A 15340-nucleotide genomic window follows, 5' to 3' on the forward strand; every position below is an offset into this window, starting at 1 on the left:
AAAAAGACTTTCGGACTGCCTCGAAGAGATTCTGGCAAACCGTCAGGCGTCTCAGGAGGGGAAAGCGGTGCTCTACCTGCACTGTGTATAGTGCTGGCGGAGCGCTGTTGACGTCGACTGAGAAAATTGTCGGGCGGTGGAAGGAATACTTCGAGGACCTCCTTAATCCCACTGACACGTCTTCCGGGGAGGAAGCAGAGTCTGGGGATGAGGGGTGTGACCCACCGATTTCCGGGGGCGAGGTCACTGAGGCAGTTAAACAACTCCTTGGTGGCAGAGCCCCTGGTGTCGATGAGGTCCGCCCCGAGTTCCTGAAGGCTCTGGACGTTGTAGGGCTGTCTTGGTTGACACGTCTCTGCAATGTTGCGTGGAGATCAGGGGCAGTACCTGTGGACTGGCAGACCGGGGTGGTGGTCCCCATCTTCAAGAAGGGGGACCGGAGGGTGTGTTCCAACTACAGGGGGATCACACTCCTCAGCCTCCCCGGGAAAGTCTATGCCAGGGTGCTGGAGAGGAGGGTTCGTCCGCTAGTCGAACCTCGGATACAGGAGGAACAATGCGGTTTTCGTCCTGGTCGCGGAACACTGGACCAGCTCTTTGTCCTCTCGAGGATACTTGAGGGTGCATGGGAGTTTGCCCAACCAGTCTACATGTGTTTTGTGGACCTGGAGAAGGCATTCGACCGTGTCCCTCGGGGCGTCCTGTGGGAGGTGTTGCGCGAGTATGGGGTGTCTGGCCCATTGCTACGGGCCATTCGATCCCTATACAACCGTTGCAAGAGCTTGGTTCGCATTGCCGGCAATAAGTCGGACTCGTTCCCGGTGGGTGATGGGCTCCGCCAAGGCTGCCCTTTGTCTCCGGTTCTGTTCATAATTTTTATGGACAGGATTTCTAGGCGCAGCCAAGTGGCGGAGGGCTTTCGCTTTGGTGGCCTCAGAATCTCATCTCTGATTTTTGCGGATGATGTGGTTCTGTTGGCTTCATCGGGTGAGGGCCTCCAGCTCGCACTGGAGCGGTTCGCAGCCGAGTGTAACGCAGCGGGAATGAGGATCAGCACCTCCAAATCTGAGGCCATGGTTCTCAGCCGGAAAAGGGTGGAGTGCCCACTCCGGGTCGGGGATGAGTTCCTGCCCCAAGTGGAGGAGTTCAAGTATCTCGGGGTCTTGTTCGCGAGTGATGGGAGAAGGGAGCTGGAGATCGACAGACGGATTGGGGCTGCGGCTGCAGTAATGCGGACGCTGCACCGGTCAGTCGTGGTGAAGAGGGAGCTGAGTGTAAAAGCGAAGCTCTCAATTTACCGGTCGATCTACGTCCCTACCCTCACCTATGGCCACGAGCTGTGGGTAGTGACCGAAAGAACGAGATCGCGGATACAAGCGGCGGAAATGAGCTTCCTCCGAAGGGTGGCTGGCCTCTCCCTTAGAGATAGGGTGAGAAGTTCGGCCATCCGGGAGGGGCTTAGAGTAGAGCAGCTGCTGCTCCACATCGAAAGGAGCCAGCTGAGGTGGTTCGGGCATCTGGCAAGGATGCCCCCTGGGCGCCTCCTGGGCGAGGTGTTCCAGGCATGTCCCACCGGGAGGAGGCCCCGGGGCAGACCCAGGACACGCTGGAGAGATTATATCTCTCGGCTGGCCTGGGAACGCCTTGGTATTCCCCCGGACAAGCTGGAGGAGGTGGCTGGGGAGAGGGAGGTCTGGACCTCTTTGCTTAGGCTGCTACCCCCGCGACCCGACCTCGGATAAGCGGATGAAGATGGATGGATGGATGGAAATACTCTTTGTCATCTAGCTCCATAATTCTTGTGCCAGTTTTGTTTAGTTAGAAATTCTGGCCTCTATCTGAGCCATTTATAAAAGAAAAGACATTATGTGTAACTGCATGAGACAGCAGCTGCTGTAGAGAAAAGATGAGCACCGATAAAGTCAGCACGGTGCAGAAAGAGTCAGCAGACAAACAGAGGGAGAAAGCCAGCAACTCAGAGACAGCGGGTCAGTGAGCTCCACAGCGAGCCTGTTTAAACAAATTATCCTTCAGGGCCTAATGGGAGACGTGAGGGCAGCAAGCAGGACGGTCTGCTGACAGCAAGTCTTGTGATGGAGCGAAACGAGTGGGCTCAGACTGAATAAGCTCTTTACAAGTTGAATAATTACAAGCTTAAAAAAAAATCTTCCTGGAAATATTGAGGTTTTTGTTCATTTCTCTTGTATTTTTTCAGTTACTTTTGTCTGGATGCAATACTGTATGCAGAAATAATCCATGGGCATTGCTGAGGCATAAATGACATTGAGAGTTTATGACCTGTGATGCATTTTGGAGGCATGTATGTTTGCTACTAAAGCAATAGATTTTTGCATGGAGTTTGGTGTGACTTTGTTTCTGTCCATTTGTGTCTTTATTAAATTATTTGCATATAACCTACAAAAGAATCCCCAGAACTAGTGCCAAATAAAAGTATTATGGGATTAAAGGTCCTTTTCTTTTGTTCAAATAAGCAAGCATTCATGTTGTAAAACTTAAAAATACAAGCCTAAAGCGACTCACAACTGAGTCCATTCATGTTTGTGCAGACAGTGTTAATCCTGCATTTGATGGGGATGTTTTTTTTGTGTGTCCTGGCTGAAGGATCTCAGTGGACAGATGGTGTTCTTTAATCCTGTCTGTCTGTGCCCTCTACCTCCCATCCTCCACCCTTTTTTACATCTATTCATTCTGCCGTTTACATCCAGGTTCTCATTTTCAGCCTCTTCTACACACTGGAGACGAGCTCCTGCAGCTTCCCTCGTCTTCCTCGTTGCAGCAGAAAATTTGGCTCCTGGTCCTCCTTCTGCAGTAACTCAATCTAGTCACTAGAAGGAAATATTGTGCAGCCTTGTTAGACAGAAAAGTCACATGTTTACAGAAGGCCTGCATGTTTACATCACCTCTGAACATCACCAGTTTCTTTAGAAATACTGGATTATTAATTATAAACACAAATCATGGGTAGTTTTTCAGAGGTGGGGTGTCTGATGGGACAACCTGTTAATCCAGCAATCACATCACTGACCCACTTTGAGGAAAGCCAGATTATTTTATTTATTTATTTATAAATAAGTAAATAAGTAAAATGTCAGGAGGATAAAAACAAAGATGGCTCAGTAATTCAGCATATAAATCTTTGATTCGCTTTCAGACAGACCACATTTATATTTGTATATAAAGCACAAGCCTGACCCTTCATAAACAATTCATCAGGATTACAGCAGGGATGGGAGAGGGGGAAAGGGGGAGTCCATAATCCTAGAAAAATCTGACTTTAATTCTGTTTTAATGCGTAGGAGCACCAGTGTGGCAAAAATAGGAATTTTCTGGGCATTTTTCAACAAGGCATCCGCCTAATGTTATATTAAACTAGTCTAAATTACGCATTTGTTAGTAACACCAGATAGGTTGAACAAGTATTCTAAATGTAGCAATTACGTAGGTTAACAGTAACGGCGGTCACAAATGTACTCACAAATTAAGAATATGTTTATATTAACTTCACACAAATTAAATTCTGTTTTGTTAACGAACTCGAAACCAGTGTAAATTAAATTAAAACGGTTGTAACTTTGCAGTGCAGTTGCCACTAAAAGTGCAAGCGCCAGAACAGCAGCGCCTGCGATAAATCACCGCTGATTGAATCCGGGTAGGACGTGTGGGGGATGGGGAGGGGAGGTGGTGGGGGAAGTGAGCGTCAATGGTCGAAAATAAGACCGGAAGTTCCTTGGGGGTGGCGTTAAAAACTATGAGCACGACCGTTGGCAAATTATTATTTTTTTCAGTTACAGTGTATACATAGTGTATACACACTATCGCGCGCTATTTTATCGCGCGCTATTTTTTGTATAGCAGTTGCAATATGGTACAAACGACGCGACACAGTTCATGTAAACCAATGCTGTCTTATTTTGAAATTTGCCACCGGAAACATGCCAATTCACGTTCGCCGTCTTGACGCGATAGCCATTCGGCAGAGAGAAAGGAGCTGGAGAGTAACGGGAACTCGGCTGCTTTGGAAATTAAATTAAAATAGAGGGAAAACGGCGACGAAAGCGGATACCCGGGACCTAAAACAGGTGAGCAGGCCTAAGTGTAGAGCTCTGTTTGTTATTTGTGCGACTCGGGGTGAGGGTGTTGCTGTTATTTTGCCGATTTAAGAAAGATGGGGAACATCATGAAAAGTATTTTGGAAGAGAGTTGAGTTGCTGGGGCGGTGCACTCCTGCAGCCCCACAGCCTCAGGATGTTTTGTTCTGCTTGTGGTTGAAGTTTGTACTGGTTAATACAGCTGGTAAAACTCAAACAAAAGCTATACGAGGTAGAAAAATTCAACATATAAGTAGTGATTATAATGTAGTTTGTAAATATTCGGTGTTCAAGTATCCATTAATATTCTCCATGTGCTGCAGCCTTTTAAAACAAAGTCAAGTGAACATCAAAGCCCAGCACTTGTTGCATAAGTTATGAAGCAGATTTAAGAAACATCCTGTGTGCAGCTCACCGTGGGTGACTCCTGCCAGTTACAGGGAAGATGATAAAAGGGCAATTGTCCCAAATCTAACCCACTGGCCAGATATGAAGAGGCTTTGCAGCATATTGGAGGGCTATTGAATAATGATTCCTTATAATCTGACCTTGAACAAAGCTCCTTTGTCTCCTTTCAGCCGTGCTCTTTGTCTGTGTATTATTTCAGCTGTCCTTGGATGTTTTAATGGGGGATAAACAATTTTTTTTTTTATTCCCCTACAGAGTAAATAAATTACAGATTTTTAGGACTATATTTCACTTTAGTCCAGTGCCAATGAAAGCATGTAGGCAGGGATGTGACCCTCTAATGTTTTATAGAAATTGATATTTTTGTTTGTTCTTGCCTTGATGTATCCATCTTTTTCTTTCTTAGGCTGGTAGTATTTGCTTCCCATGTTTGGGATAATAGATGGTGAAGTCCCTAATTAAAGAAGAGGCAAAGACCAGGCTGAAGATGCTTCCCATTCTCTTCCTGGATCTACTTCTTCACAAGCTTAGCTTAGTTTAGAGCATTTTTCCTCCAGCGTCTTAATAATACCGAGACTGCAAGAGAGGAGACCAGAAACACATAAACGTTCACATCCTTTTATTGCCTCTTGTTCCTCTCCTGGCAGAGCCAGCTTAGTGAGATTTTTGGCACAGCCCCAATATTTGCTACCACATTATTGAAACCATGGCAAACATGTGCCCTTATGGCCATTTCACCCACGCCGTGGTGAGGGGCATTCCAGAGACCTTTGGAAAGAAAGCAGGGGACAGCCAGGAGAACGGGGAGGTTTCGGTGGACCTGGCCAAAGCTCAGCGTCAGTTCGGTTGCCTGACTGGAGCGTTGAGGCAGAAGGTGGGCCTGCAGCTGATCGAGATCCCCCCTGACCCCGAGCTGCCAGAAAGCTGGAAGATAGAGGATGTGGCTGTCATCCAGGGAGACACGGCGCTCATCACCAGGCCCTTCAAAGAGCAGAGACAAAGCGAGGTAATGCAGCATAGAAAAAGCCTTTCAGAGTGCACTTAATCTTCTATGTAGTATTGGGTAATGGTTTGTATGAGTACGGTATAAAAATGAACTTGACAAACATAGTATGGGCTGTTTGTAACATGGTCTCACTGATCTTTGTTGTTCCTTGTTGCTATGATCATTGGCCTTTCAGACATATCCCCCCTAGACTCCTGAAAACAATGTTTCTAAGCAACAGTGATATTGGTTGATTGATACTGGTTTTCTTTTTGGTGTTTTAGATGCTGGCAGACTTATTGGGAGTGTCCAAAGTTCCAGTTATACTTCTGTAGTTAGATCTCAGGGTTTTTCCTGGCTACGAGTCCATTCATCGGCTATTATTTTTGGCTGTTTGATAAACAAAATGTTATTTTATGACTGACTTAAAAATGCAACTTTAAGAAAAATGTTAAGAGAGAGTTTGTAGTTTTCCTAAACTACTTGGAGGTTTGCTGGAAAAAGCTTTAGGGAAAGAAACTTCTCAACAGTGATGCGGTTCAAATGGTTCCTGTCCAGTTAATAAGTGTTGACACCATTTTACAGTTTTTTTTTTTTAATGTCCTAATGTTTTCTTAACATGTTTCTTAGAGTGGAACTTAACATGGCTCGGACAGAAAATGAATCAAAAGCCAGGAAGCAAATCAAAGAGCTGATTAATTAAAATAAATTAATAGATAAACACCCAGACCCTTTGGGTGACAGTAAATGCACAGTTCCTTTTTGGAAGTATTTTTCTTCTTTAGTTCCAGATATTATAATGTATTATCTGGTTGTAAATGGACTTTTACTTATATGGCGCCTTTTTACTCATTGAGCACTCAATGCACTTTCTTCTGTAAGTCTCATTCACCCAGACAGACACATTAATACAGCACTTTTATCTAAGCATAAGCTCTTTCTAACATTCTCACACACTCGCGCCCGAGTGAATGCATTGGAGGCAACTTGGGGTTCAGTATCTTGGCCAAGGATGCTTCAGCAAGCGGTCTGGAGGAGCCGGGGATCGATCCCACAACCTTTTCATTGGTAGACACTCAAACACATCCCAGATGTTCTACTGCTGGAACCCCGTTGTTTTGCAGTGTCGCGCGTATTGCAAAATGTGTCACCATAACATGATAAGAGAGTTGTTCTGTTGCACAGTTAATCTAAATGTAGTTTTTATTTACAATTGTGGCTTCCACAAATGATAAAAAAAAAGCCCGAGATAACTGATCGAGAATTATTTAAATGATTTTTCAGAAATCTGGTTTTGCAACGGTTTCACTGCTTACTCCAACAGTTTCAGTTCCACTTATTCTAAGATGGCAGGAAGAGAGACCTGGATTAACAAGAGGAGGGAAACCAGCTCAGCTGTTTGAAAGAAATCTTTAAAGTTGAACAGTAAATAATCAGAATGTAAATGAATGACTAAATTATACAACAGCTGGATTTATACGCAAATGTTCTTTTATTAGACAGTTGTTGTTTTTAAGCACATTTTAAAATGCTCAGCTGACAGTCTGGTTTTTTTTGTTTTTGTTTTTTTAATTATTGTAGCTTCTTATTGCAAATATTAATTGCCAGTGAAACACAGAACTGATGATGTTACACGGAGACCACCTGCCTGAGCTGCTTTCTTCCAACTCTCGTACTGAGTCTAGTTTATTCCTCCCTCAGGTGGAGGCGGTGAGGAGGGTGATGTCGGAGCTCAACCTGACTGTGGTGGAGATGGACGGAGAGCAGGGCGACTCTGTAGGTGCCACGCTGGAGGGCAGCGACATCCTCTTCACGGGGAGGGAGTTCTTTGTCGGCATCTCCTCCCACACCAACCGCAGAGGGGCGGAGGTTCTGGCAGACACCTTCAGGGTAAGGGCTATAGAGGGAAGAGGGTACAGTGAGCAGGAGGAAGCTTTTTCAAACTATCCCTAGTTTGGGGCTGCCTGTCGTGAAGGCACATGTCTGTCTCTGATTTGAGGAGTCAGGGCGGCATGCTTTTAACAGAATCTGACATTTTTGCCTCAGAGTCGTCTTTTTAAGAGGGATGTCAGTCAACACATTTTGACACGTGGCACAGCTGCATCATCCATCGAGTGTTTTGTTGCAGCCCGCTGCTGTAGTTTATCATGTCAGATGTCATTTGAACTTTAATGTTTATGACAGCTTTTCTATTTAGGGCTACTTGTAATTAAATTCAGTGTGTGGCACAGTACTGGAGGATTTAGCCCTGGCTTCTTTGTTAATTCACTCAAACTGAAGAGCAGTTAATTAAAGTATGTGAAACTTAAAAATGCAAAGGAAGACTTTAGTGTAGGGTCTTCACCAGAGATTAGATAATCCAGGTGTGTCATGCCTCTTTTATACACTAAAGGTAAATAATACCTGTGCATCCATGATTACAGCTCAAGCTGAGGGATCCTTCCACATAGCGTAGTGGGATTGATTTTTAGGTATAAAAAGGAAAAATGCATATAGAGGGAAGCCATACATCAGAGAAACTTTAAAGGTTGAGTCCTCTCTGCCTTTGGTTCACAAACCTACAGGCATTCAGACGCTGTCTCTACTTTTAAGATGAAAACTTTCCTTTGTTAATAAAGCTTATAGTTAGGCCTAGATCAAATCCTCGGGTTATGTTGCTATAGCTCAGGCTGCTGGGGGAAATTCTCATGATGCACTGAGCATGTTTTCTTCACTCCCTTTTTTTTAATTTATTTTTTTATCCTGATGCGTTTATATACAACTGCTACATCTTATTATCTTTGCCTTACAGTAAAAGTGTCTTAGTATGGACCGCTGTATGTCTGTGTATCTCCATAAAAGCCCAGCTAAGGATTATCAATACACAACTAACTAAAATATAGAGTTTATATTTTTAGCCTGCACAACAAAGATTGCCTCGGTGCCAAGATTACAGTCGGATATGAAACCCAGGTGCCAATGTGAGCAGGTGGCCATTTGCTGAATTGCATTTGGGGAATTCTTGTGTATAAACACTGATGAATGAGGTTGTTCCACTGCCCAAATAATCACAATGCTGCACAGCACAGCGTGCTCACTCGGGCTGGGCTCAAGCTGCTCATTAGTATTGACTCTTTTCAAGAACTATAGATGCACTTCTGTTTGACACGCACACATATTTTGCATATTTTGGAGTTGAATTTGCTCTTCGCTCTTCCCTTGGGTGTGGGAGTGTGGGGGTGTGGTGTGAAATGGTGTCAGCGGATGAGAGGGTTTAAGTGTTCGACTGGGGGACTGGGGAAAACCAGGAGATGATTTCATCAGTGTTGTGTTTCAGAGGAGTCACTCTGGCTCCATTTAACTTTCGTTCATAAATATCACCCTTACATATACAGTGTGTAGAGCAGAGATGGAACCACTTTATAGTGTGAGAGTAAGTTAGGAGTCGATTGGAGTCGAGGCATCAGTTACTGGGATGTGTGAAAAGCCAATCTTAATGTTATTAGTTACACCTGTGATGACAAAACAAACCTGCTTGGAAACTTCTAGAAGTTTCCAGTATGCTTGGTAACCGTTCACCCCCACATGTGTTCAGGACTTTGCCGTGTCGACTGTCCCCGTCTGTGATGGAGCCCGACTGAAAAACATCTGCTCCATGGGAGGCCCAAACACCATCATCTTCAGCAACAGTGATGGGGCCAAGAAGACACTCCGGGTATGTATGTGTGTGTTGTTTCCCAAAGGGTAATTCCTTAATAATATTGTGGCATTGTAGCAATTGAGGGAAAAGCGCATACCAAGGAGAAAACACTCCCTGTAGCTTTTATGAAAATAGGATTTTTGCCTGCTTATTTGGATTAACTCAAGACCGTATTAAAAGTCCAAAATTAGATGAAAAGGGATTATTCTGAACACACAATAACAACAACAACAACAACAGAATAAAAATATGGAGCTGGAAGTGAGCATAATATTTAACTTCAATCATTAAAGTTTTGTTTTTGTCCATTTGCTGACTGTGTTATAGAAATCCAGGTGTGACAGCCTGCCAGCTGACCCTGCACATTCATCTATTCATGCCAGTTTGTTTACACAGGCTACATAGCTTTCCATTTAGCATGTCTGTGTGCCTGTGCTGGAGACCTTATAACAAACAAGTTGGAGGCTCTGCCTAAAAGGAACAGAAATGGCTGTGAGCAACAGCTTGTGCGGCTGTATATGAGGGGTGATCAGTCTCAGTAGCTGGAAATCCCTTATCCTGGCACTACGTTTAGTCAGAAAACAAAGGATGGTTCCACGTCATGATACTATTTAGTGTGATTACAAACACCTGGATGTATTGCTATATCCAGCCACATTGGTAGCAGCAATGACCCACAATCCTCTGCGACAGCTGCACCTTTGAAAAGAAATCCAAGGGGCAATGAACGGCACTGCAAGATGCTATACATGATAAGGATGGCTTTCCACCTAATCAAGGAAGAAGTCTGTGAGAAATCATAATAAACAATAATAAATTTGACCTCAGTAATGACCAAAACAGCTAAAAATTACTTGACACATCAGTTTATGCCGTTATGACTCGTGTCCCTAAAACACTGAGAGGTTGATGTAAATTAGAGCTGCCATTTTCAACTTTAATTGTAAATGCACCACTTAAAAAAATTAGTCACATTTTGAAAGCACATTAGATCTCACCTGCGGGGCGTCATGCCAGATCGATATGGATTGGGCAATGTGTTGGAATGAAATTATGCCAACAAAAAATAAAGTCAAAGTGAAAAAATTATGCAGCTAGCTAGTCTATTTTGAAATAATTTCATACCAACTCAAAATGGTACTCAGTAGTTAGTATGGCCAGACAAGGTCGGGTAAGCTTTCTAATGAAACAATGGATGGTGTCCTGGAGGATCTCCTCCTAGGGCATCACTGAGCTCCTGGTGAAGTCTGAGGTGCAACCTGGCAGCATCAGGCCCAAACATAATGTCCCAGAGGTGTCCTGTTGGATTAGGCTCAGTGCAAGCATGATATCAATTCCTTCCTCCTCCAAGAACTTTCTGCACACTCTCGCTACATGAGGCTGGGCGTTATCGTGCACCAGGAGGAACCCAGGACCCATTGCACCAGCGTAGTCTGACAGTGTTTCCAAGGGTTTCATCCTGGTACCTGATGGCAGTCAGTGCCATTGCCAGCCGGTCTGTGCATCCCTCCCTTTTTGTTAGTCCCTGGCCAACTATGAAAGCAGTCATGCTGAATGATGTTACAGGCCGCAGAATGCTCTCCACATCTTTTCCAGACCCTTTGATGTCTGTCACATGTACTCGGGGTGAACCTGCCCATTCTCCAGAGTGCCAGGCAGGGCCCAAGTAAAGCATGCTGGGCCCTCATGCCACCCTCATGAACTCAGTGACACTGACTTTAGCCAGATGAGAACTAGTGGAAAAGAAATGAGTGACCATCCTTCATGTTTAGGTGCACTAGTCGTTGTTGCCTGACTAGTGCACCTTATGTTAATTACATTAACAACAGCAGCTGGAACTGATTAACAAACTCTTCATCTACTTTGACCAGATTAATATCCCAGAAGATTACATGACTTGATGAAAAGGGTTCTTTAGTTAATTTTTTTGGTGACTTTGTATTAAGCATCGTGATGATCAAGCCTTTGTGCTGATTTTCAGTTAGTTTATTGAAATGTAAAGAGAGAAATGACAACATTTAAAATGAACCTTTTTTAAGACAAGGATTTTAAAGCATTGTGCTAGGCAGGGCCCAACATCTCTCTATGGTCAATACTGTTTTTCATTATGAGTCATAAATATATAATCTCTCCATCCTCACTTGAACTGCACACATCTGTTTATGTCATTAGTGCTGGCTTGGAGCTCGGCGACTGTGTGTAATGCTGGATGTGTGTGTTTGTCTGCAGATGATGGAACAGCTGACTGATCACCACTACGATGTGCTCACCGTCCCAGAGGAGTTGGCAGCAAACTGCATTTACATCAAAGGTCTGTCCAAACGGGACTTCCTGCTGCACCGACCAGCAGACGAATGCCCTGACAGCGTTTCTGTGAGTACCACACAGGGTTTTTTCTTCTTTTTTTTTTTTTTTTAAATAAACTGCACATTATTGCAGTATAATGTCATGTTCATGTATGTGCTAATAGCAATAAATAAGTTTTCCTGTAATTTGCTATTTTCATTATGTTATAGTTTGACAGATTTTTTTTTTCTTCTTCTCTGGCAGTTTTTCTGGCTCTTATCTCCTTGTTGTATTAATTAGGCTACATAAACACTGAATCATATGTTCAGTAATCATAAGCATGCATGCTCATCCAACAGCTTTAAATACTGTCAGTGTGAGCTTTAAGGTCTCACGGTGCTTTACTCGGTCGCGTGAGTGCTTGCATAAACCCACAAATATTTGCTAACAGCTTCCATCGGGAGGAGTACAAATGATAGCTGGACTCAGGTTTTCAGATGTTAGCCCTCCTTTTTTCCACCGTCTCCACATAAAAGAAGCTAGGTCATCAGCTCCAGTTCCCTTTAAACAGCAGTCATTAGCTTGTGTGTTTCTGATAAGTCTGTGGGAGAATCTCAGCTTCTTTCAAGACGGAGTGAAGTAAACTTACCGCCCAAGATCAAATATTTATAACTAGTATTGCTGCAGATTCACATGTGTTTGCGCTGCACCACAGAAATACATGGCTTCTTCTTTGGTGTGATCAAAGCTTTTTATTAGTTTTATCTAAATATAAAAAGAAATGCAACAGCATTAACATCAAAGCCACACTGCATCAACAATATAATAGAGGATCTACAGATGCATTGTATCACACATCAAAATCAACCATCAGGCTCCTATAAGAAATTTGATATCTGCTCAGCTCGTGTTGTTTGTTTTGTTTTTTGTAATAAACCCTGTGCATCCGGTCCTTTGTGTGATTGGTCCTGTGTTTTAAACCTAAGTGCTTTTATGATTTATAAATCTGTCTGTTATTAGTGATTATCCCTTTTAAGGCCTAATGCATCTGTAATTCAGATGTTACCTCTGTGTCTTGTGCTGCTTCACCACCTGGAAGTCAAGTACCTCTGTTAATCCTAAATCAGACCTAAATGTGACTGACTCGCTCTAAACTGATCATTAGACAAAAAAGGTTCTCTAAAGAAGATCTGGGATGTGAACAGATTTCTTTTTTTCACATTTCTTTACTCGTTACATTGCAGTTGAAGGTCACAGTTGTGCTTGTGGTTCCAAGAGCTGAAATGTTTTTGAGACTAGTGAAGTCGATATCCCGCTCACGGTGCCGTCTCTGACCCGTTAAATATGTAAGTAGGTGGCAGGACAGAAGCTGAGTCCAGCATAGTGAGAATAAATCAGCATTTTCAGATACTTCTGTAGTTTGTTTCAGGATTGAGGCAAATTAAATAAATCAGAAGTAAAATAATGATTGTATTTTGTGAAACTGTGTGTGCGCCACTGCTAAAAATTATATCAGGCGAGATTTAAAACCGAACTTACAATTAGAGGAGTTAATTTGAACATTTGGAAACTTTGATTTTTCACAATGAGATAAACTTCACAAAGAAAAAGCAACAAATTCCTTTAAAGACTGATAACTTGTTTTTTGCATGATTTCCCTTCAAGCAGTTTGCCCTCAAGTCAGTATTTTGCATTTAAAAAATTTCACAATGTCCAATATTGTCCACCAACCCACCCATACAACCATCTTATAATAGGATCACACAATCTTTGTAGATTATTATCTTTGTACACCAGATTAAAAAACAGCTTCATTCTTAAAGAACACTCCCACAACCTTCAATTTAATCTGAGATGCACATCTGTGCATTTTTGTGATGGCTGGTGTTTTATTGGAATCACTAATTGTTTTCAGTAGAACACTGTGCAACCGGGCCAAGTCATATTGTCCTGAAATGATGTCACTTGTTAGTGTGTATATGCACCTGGCTGCTTTCACAGCTGAAGATGAGCATGCAGCTTGGCTGAGGGGTCAGTTCATCAGCTGTCACTGCTGCCATCAGCTTGACCAGGAGAGATGCATGTGCTGGTTCTGCACAGGCCTACAAAAAAGTTCCACTTGCATCAAGTGTAACAGGTAAATTTGTAAGCAGCATCAGGTCACATGCTGCTGGAATTGTACACTGTACAAATCACATCAAGAAATGTGAATGTTATCCAGACAACGTGGAAACTCATCAGGGGGGAAATGGAAAATAACGCTAGCGTGGCAATAAATCATTAGATGAGTTTGATAAATCAACATTACCATTAGAAATGTAACAAAATTGAAGTTGCTTTTTAATTTTTTTTTTTTTAGACTTTTGGTCTCTAAAGAAAAGGGAAACATCAAAACTGTCATGTAGATCTAAGACTCTTAATCGCTGACACTCATGAGTCAGATCTGGTGTTCTAACTTCCAGCCAGTGAAGCAAATTTTCCTTCCTCCTTTCCTTTCAGTTTTCCCTGCAGTGTAGTCTGTAACAACTAGCTCAGGTCTGAATGACTGAACTGTTTCCTCTCTCTCTGCAGGCCTTCCAGAAGCTGCAGGACTACACCCTCCTGCCGACAGCCTGCAGCGAGGCCTCCAAGCTGGGAGCGTCTCTGTCCTCATTCTGCCTCCTTGTCAACAGAAAGCATACATATTTCTGAAAACACGCCCACGCCACTCAGCATTTATCTGCAGGTGTTCGCAGTGGTGGGGGTAGTGATACTAATGTGCAGTATTTTGAGACAGAACCAGCCACCTAATTTACTGCACCACTACCCCCTCTGCTGAACGAACAGCGCTGCACAATGTCCTTAAATCTACTCATGAAACCACTAGATGAAGCTGTAGTTTTGCACTGTTCCAACTCTTTCACAGTTCACCAAAGTAAAACAGTAACCCCACAGGAAAGAGTCTTCACTGCAAGTTTCATTCTGTATATATGCAGATGTTCATTACGTTTTTAGACCAAAGTGTGAAGGAAAAGCCAAAGGCAACAATCAGCCCAACATTTTTTTAACTTTTCTCACCAAATTGATGTAATCTAGATCCAGTAAAGGGGCATTACGTCTGCTTTCCAGAAATCTGATGTCTCTTAACATTACTGCTTGTGATAGTCCCCTTTAAATGTTTTCTTGGCTAACCTAAGACTTGGTGCCCACATTTACTACAGTGTACAGCTTTCATATCCACATTTCAGTACTTGGGTATTAACTGTTTTTAAATTGCAGACCATCTGTAGCTGCTAGGTGATGATTCAGATTTGATTTAGCTTTGCAGTGTATGAATTTGTCCCAAGTGTAGAAATATTAAAATCCAGCTTCTAACTTTTAGTGATACTTTTATTCCTGTGTAATTCAACTGCCAGTTCTTTAGGTACATCCGGCTAAAATAAATGTAAATCCAGTCTTTTCATTTATTTTCTACTTGTCCAATTCAGAATCTCAGTGGGGCAGCAGCCTATCCCAGCTGTTAGCGAAACCTTGGATTGATCACCAGTCTATCGCAGGGAGAGTACAGACGTGCAACCCCACATTCACACCTAGGACCAATTATGGGAGACTTGCAGAAAACAAACGCATGCATTGAAAGACACCAGCTAATCAATGGTATCAAATCTGGCACCTTTTGGGGAGGCTACAGTGCTGACCAACTGTGCCACTATAACTGAACAGTACTTTTGAGCCAGTAAAACAGTAGCTATCAGCAGTGCCACCCATCCAAAATTAAAAATATTACAGCTTGATTAAGGGAAAAGTTGTCACAGCACTAACCAATAAGATAATTTTACCTTGTAGTTTAACTCAGAACTCCAGCTTTCCATCACAGAATCAAAGGCTTGTGTA

The 15340-nt window shown here is 43.0% G+C and overlaps 1 protein-coding gene across 1 annotated transcript; it reads left to right on the forward strand.

The window, feature by feature from the left end:
- The first annotated feature begins 3728 nt into the window (after positions 1 to 3728).
- On the forward strand, positions 3729 to 15188 carry ddah2 (DDAH family member 2, ADMA-independent). Its single transcript, XM_004548985.6, has 6 exons — positions 3729 to 4100; positions 4924 to 5523; positions 7204 to 7392; positions 9077 to 9196; positions 11411 to 11554; positions 14039 to 15188. The coding sequence occupies exons 2-6, from the start codon at positions 5224 to 5226 to the stop codon at positions 14156 to 14158; spliced, it is 873 nt and encodes a 290-aa protein (XP_004549042.2). The 5' UTR covers positions 3729 to 4100; positions 4924 to 5223; the 3' UTR covers positions 14159 to 15188.
- Positions 15189 to 15340: the final 152 nt, after the last annotated feature.

The sequence above is a fragment of the Maylandia zebra genome, linkage group LG22, assembly GCF_041146795.1.
Source record: "Maylandia zebra isolate NMK-2024a linkage group LG22, Mzebra_GT3a, whole genome shotgun sequence".
NCBI lineage: Eukaryota > Metazoa > Chordata > Actinopteri > Cichliformes > Cichlidae > Maylandia > Maylandia zebra.

Excerpts from the sequence above, each read along its gene's own strand:
- ddah2 (XM_004548985.6), top strand. The coding sequence starts at position 5,224 with ATGGCAAACATGTGCCCTTATGGCCATTTCACCCACGCCGTGGTGAGG. Across the intron at positions 5,524-7,203 it reads AAGAGCAGAGACAAAGCGAG|GTGGAGGCGGTGAGGAGGGT; the intron begins GTAATGCAGCAT and ends TTCCTCCCTCAG. Across the intron at positions 7,393-9,076 it reads TTCTGGCAGACACCTTCAGG|GACTTTGCCGTGTCGACTGT; the intron begins GTAAGGGCTATA and ends ACATGTGTTCAG.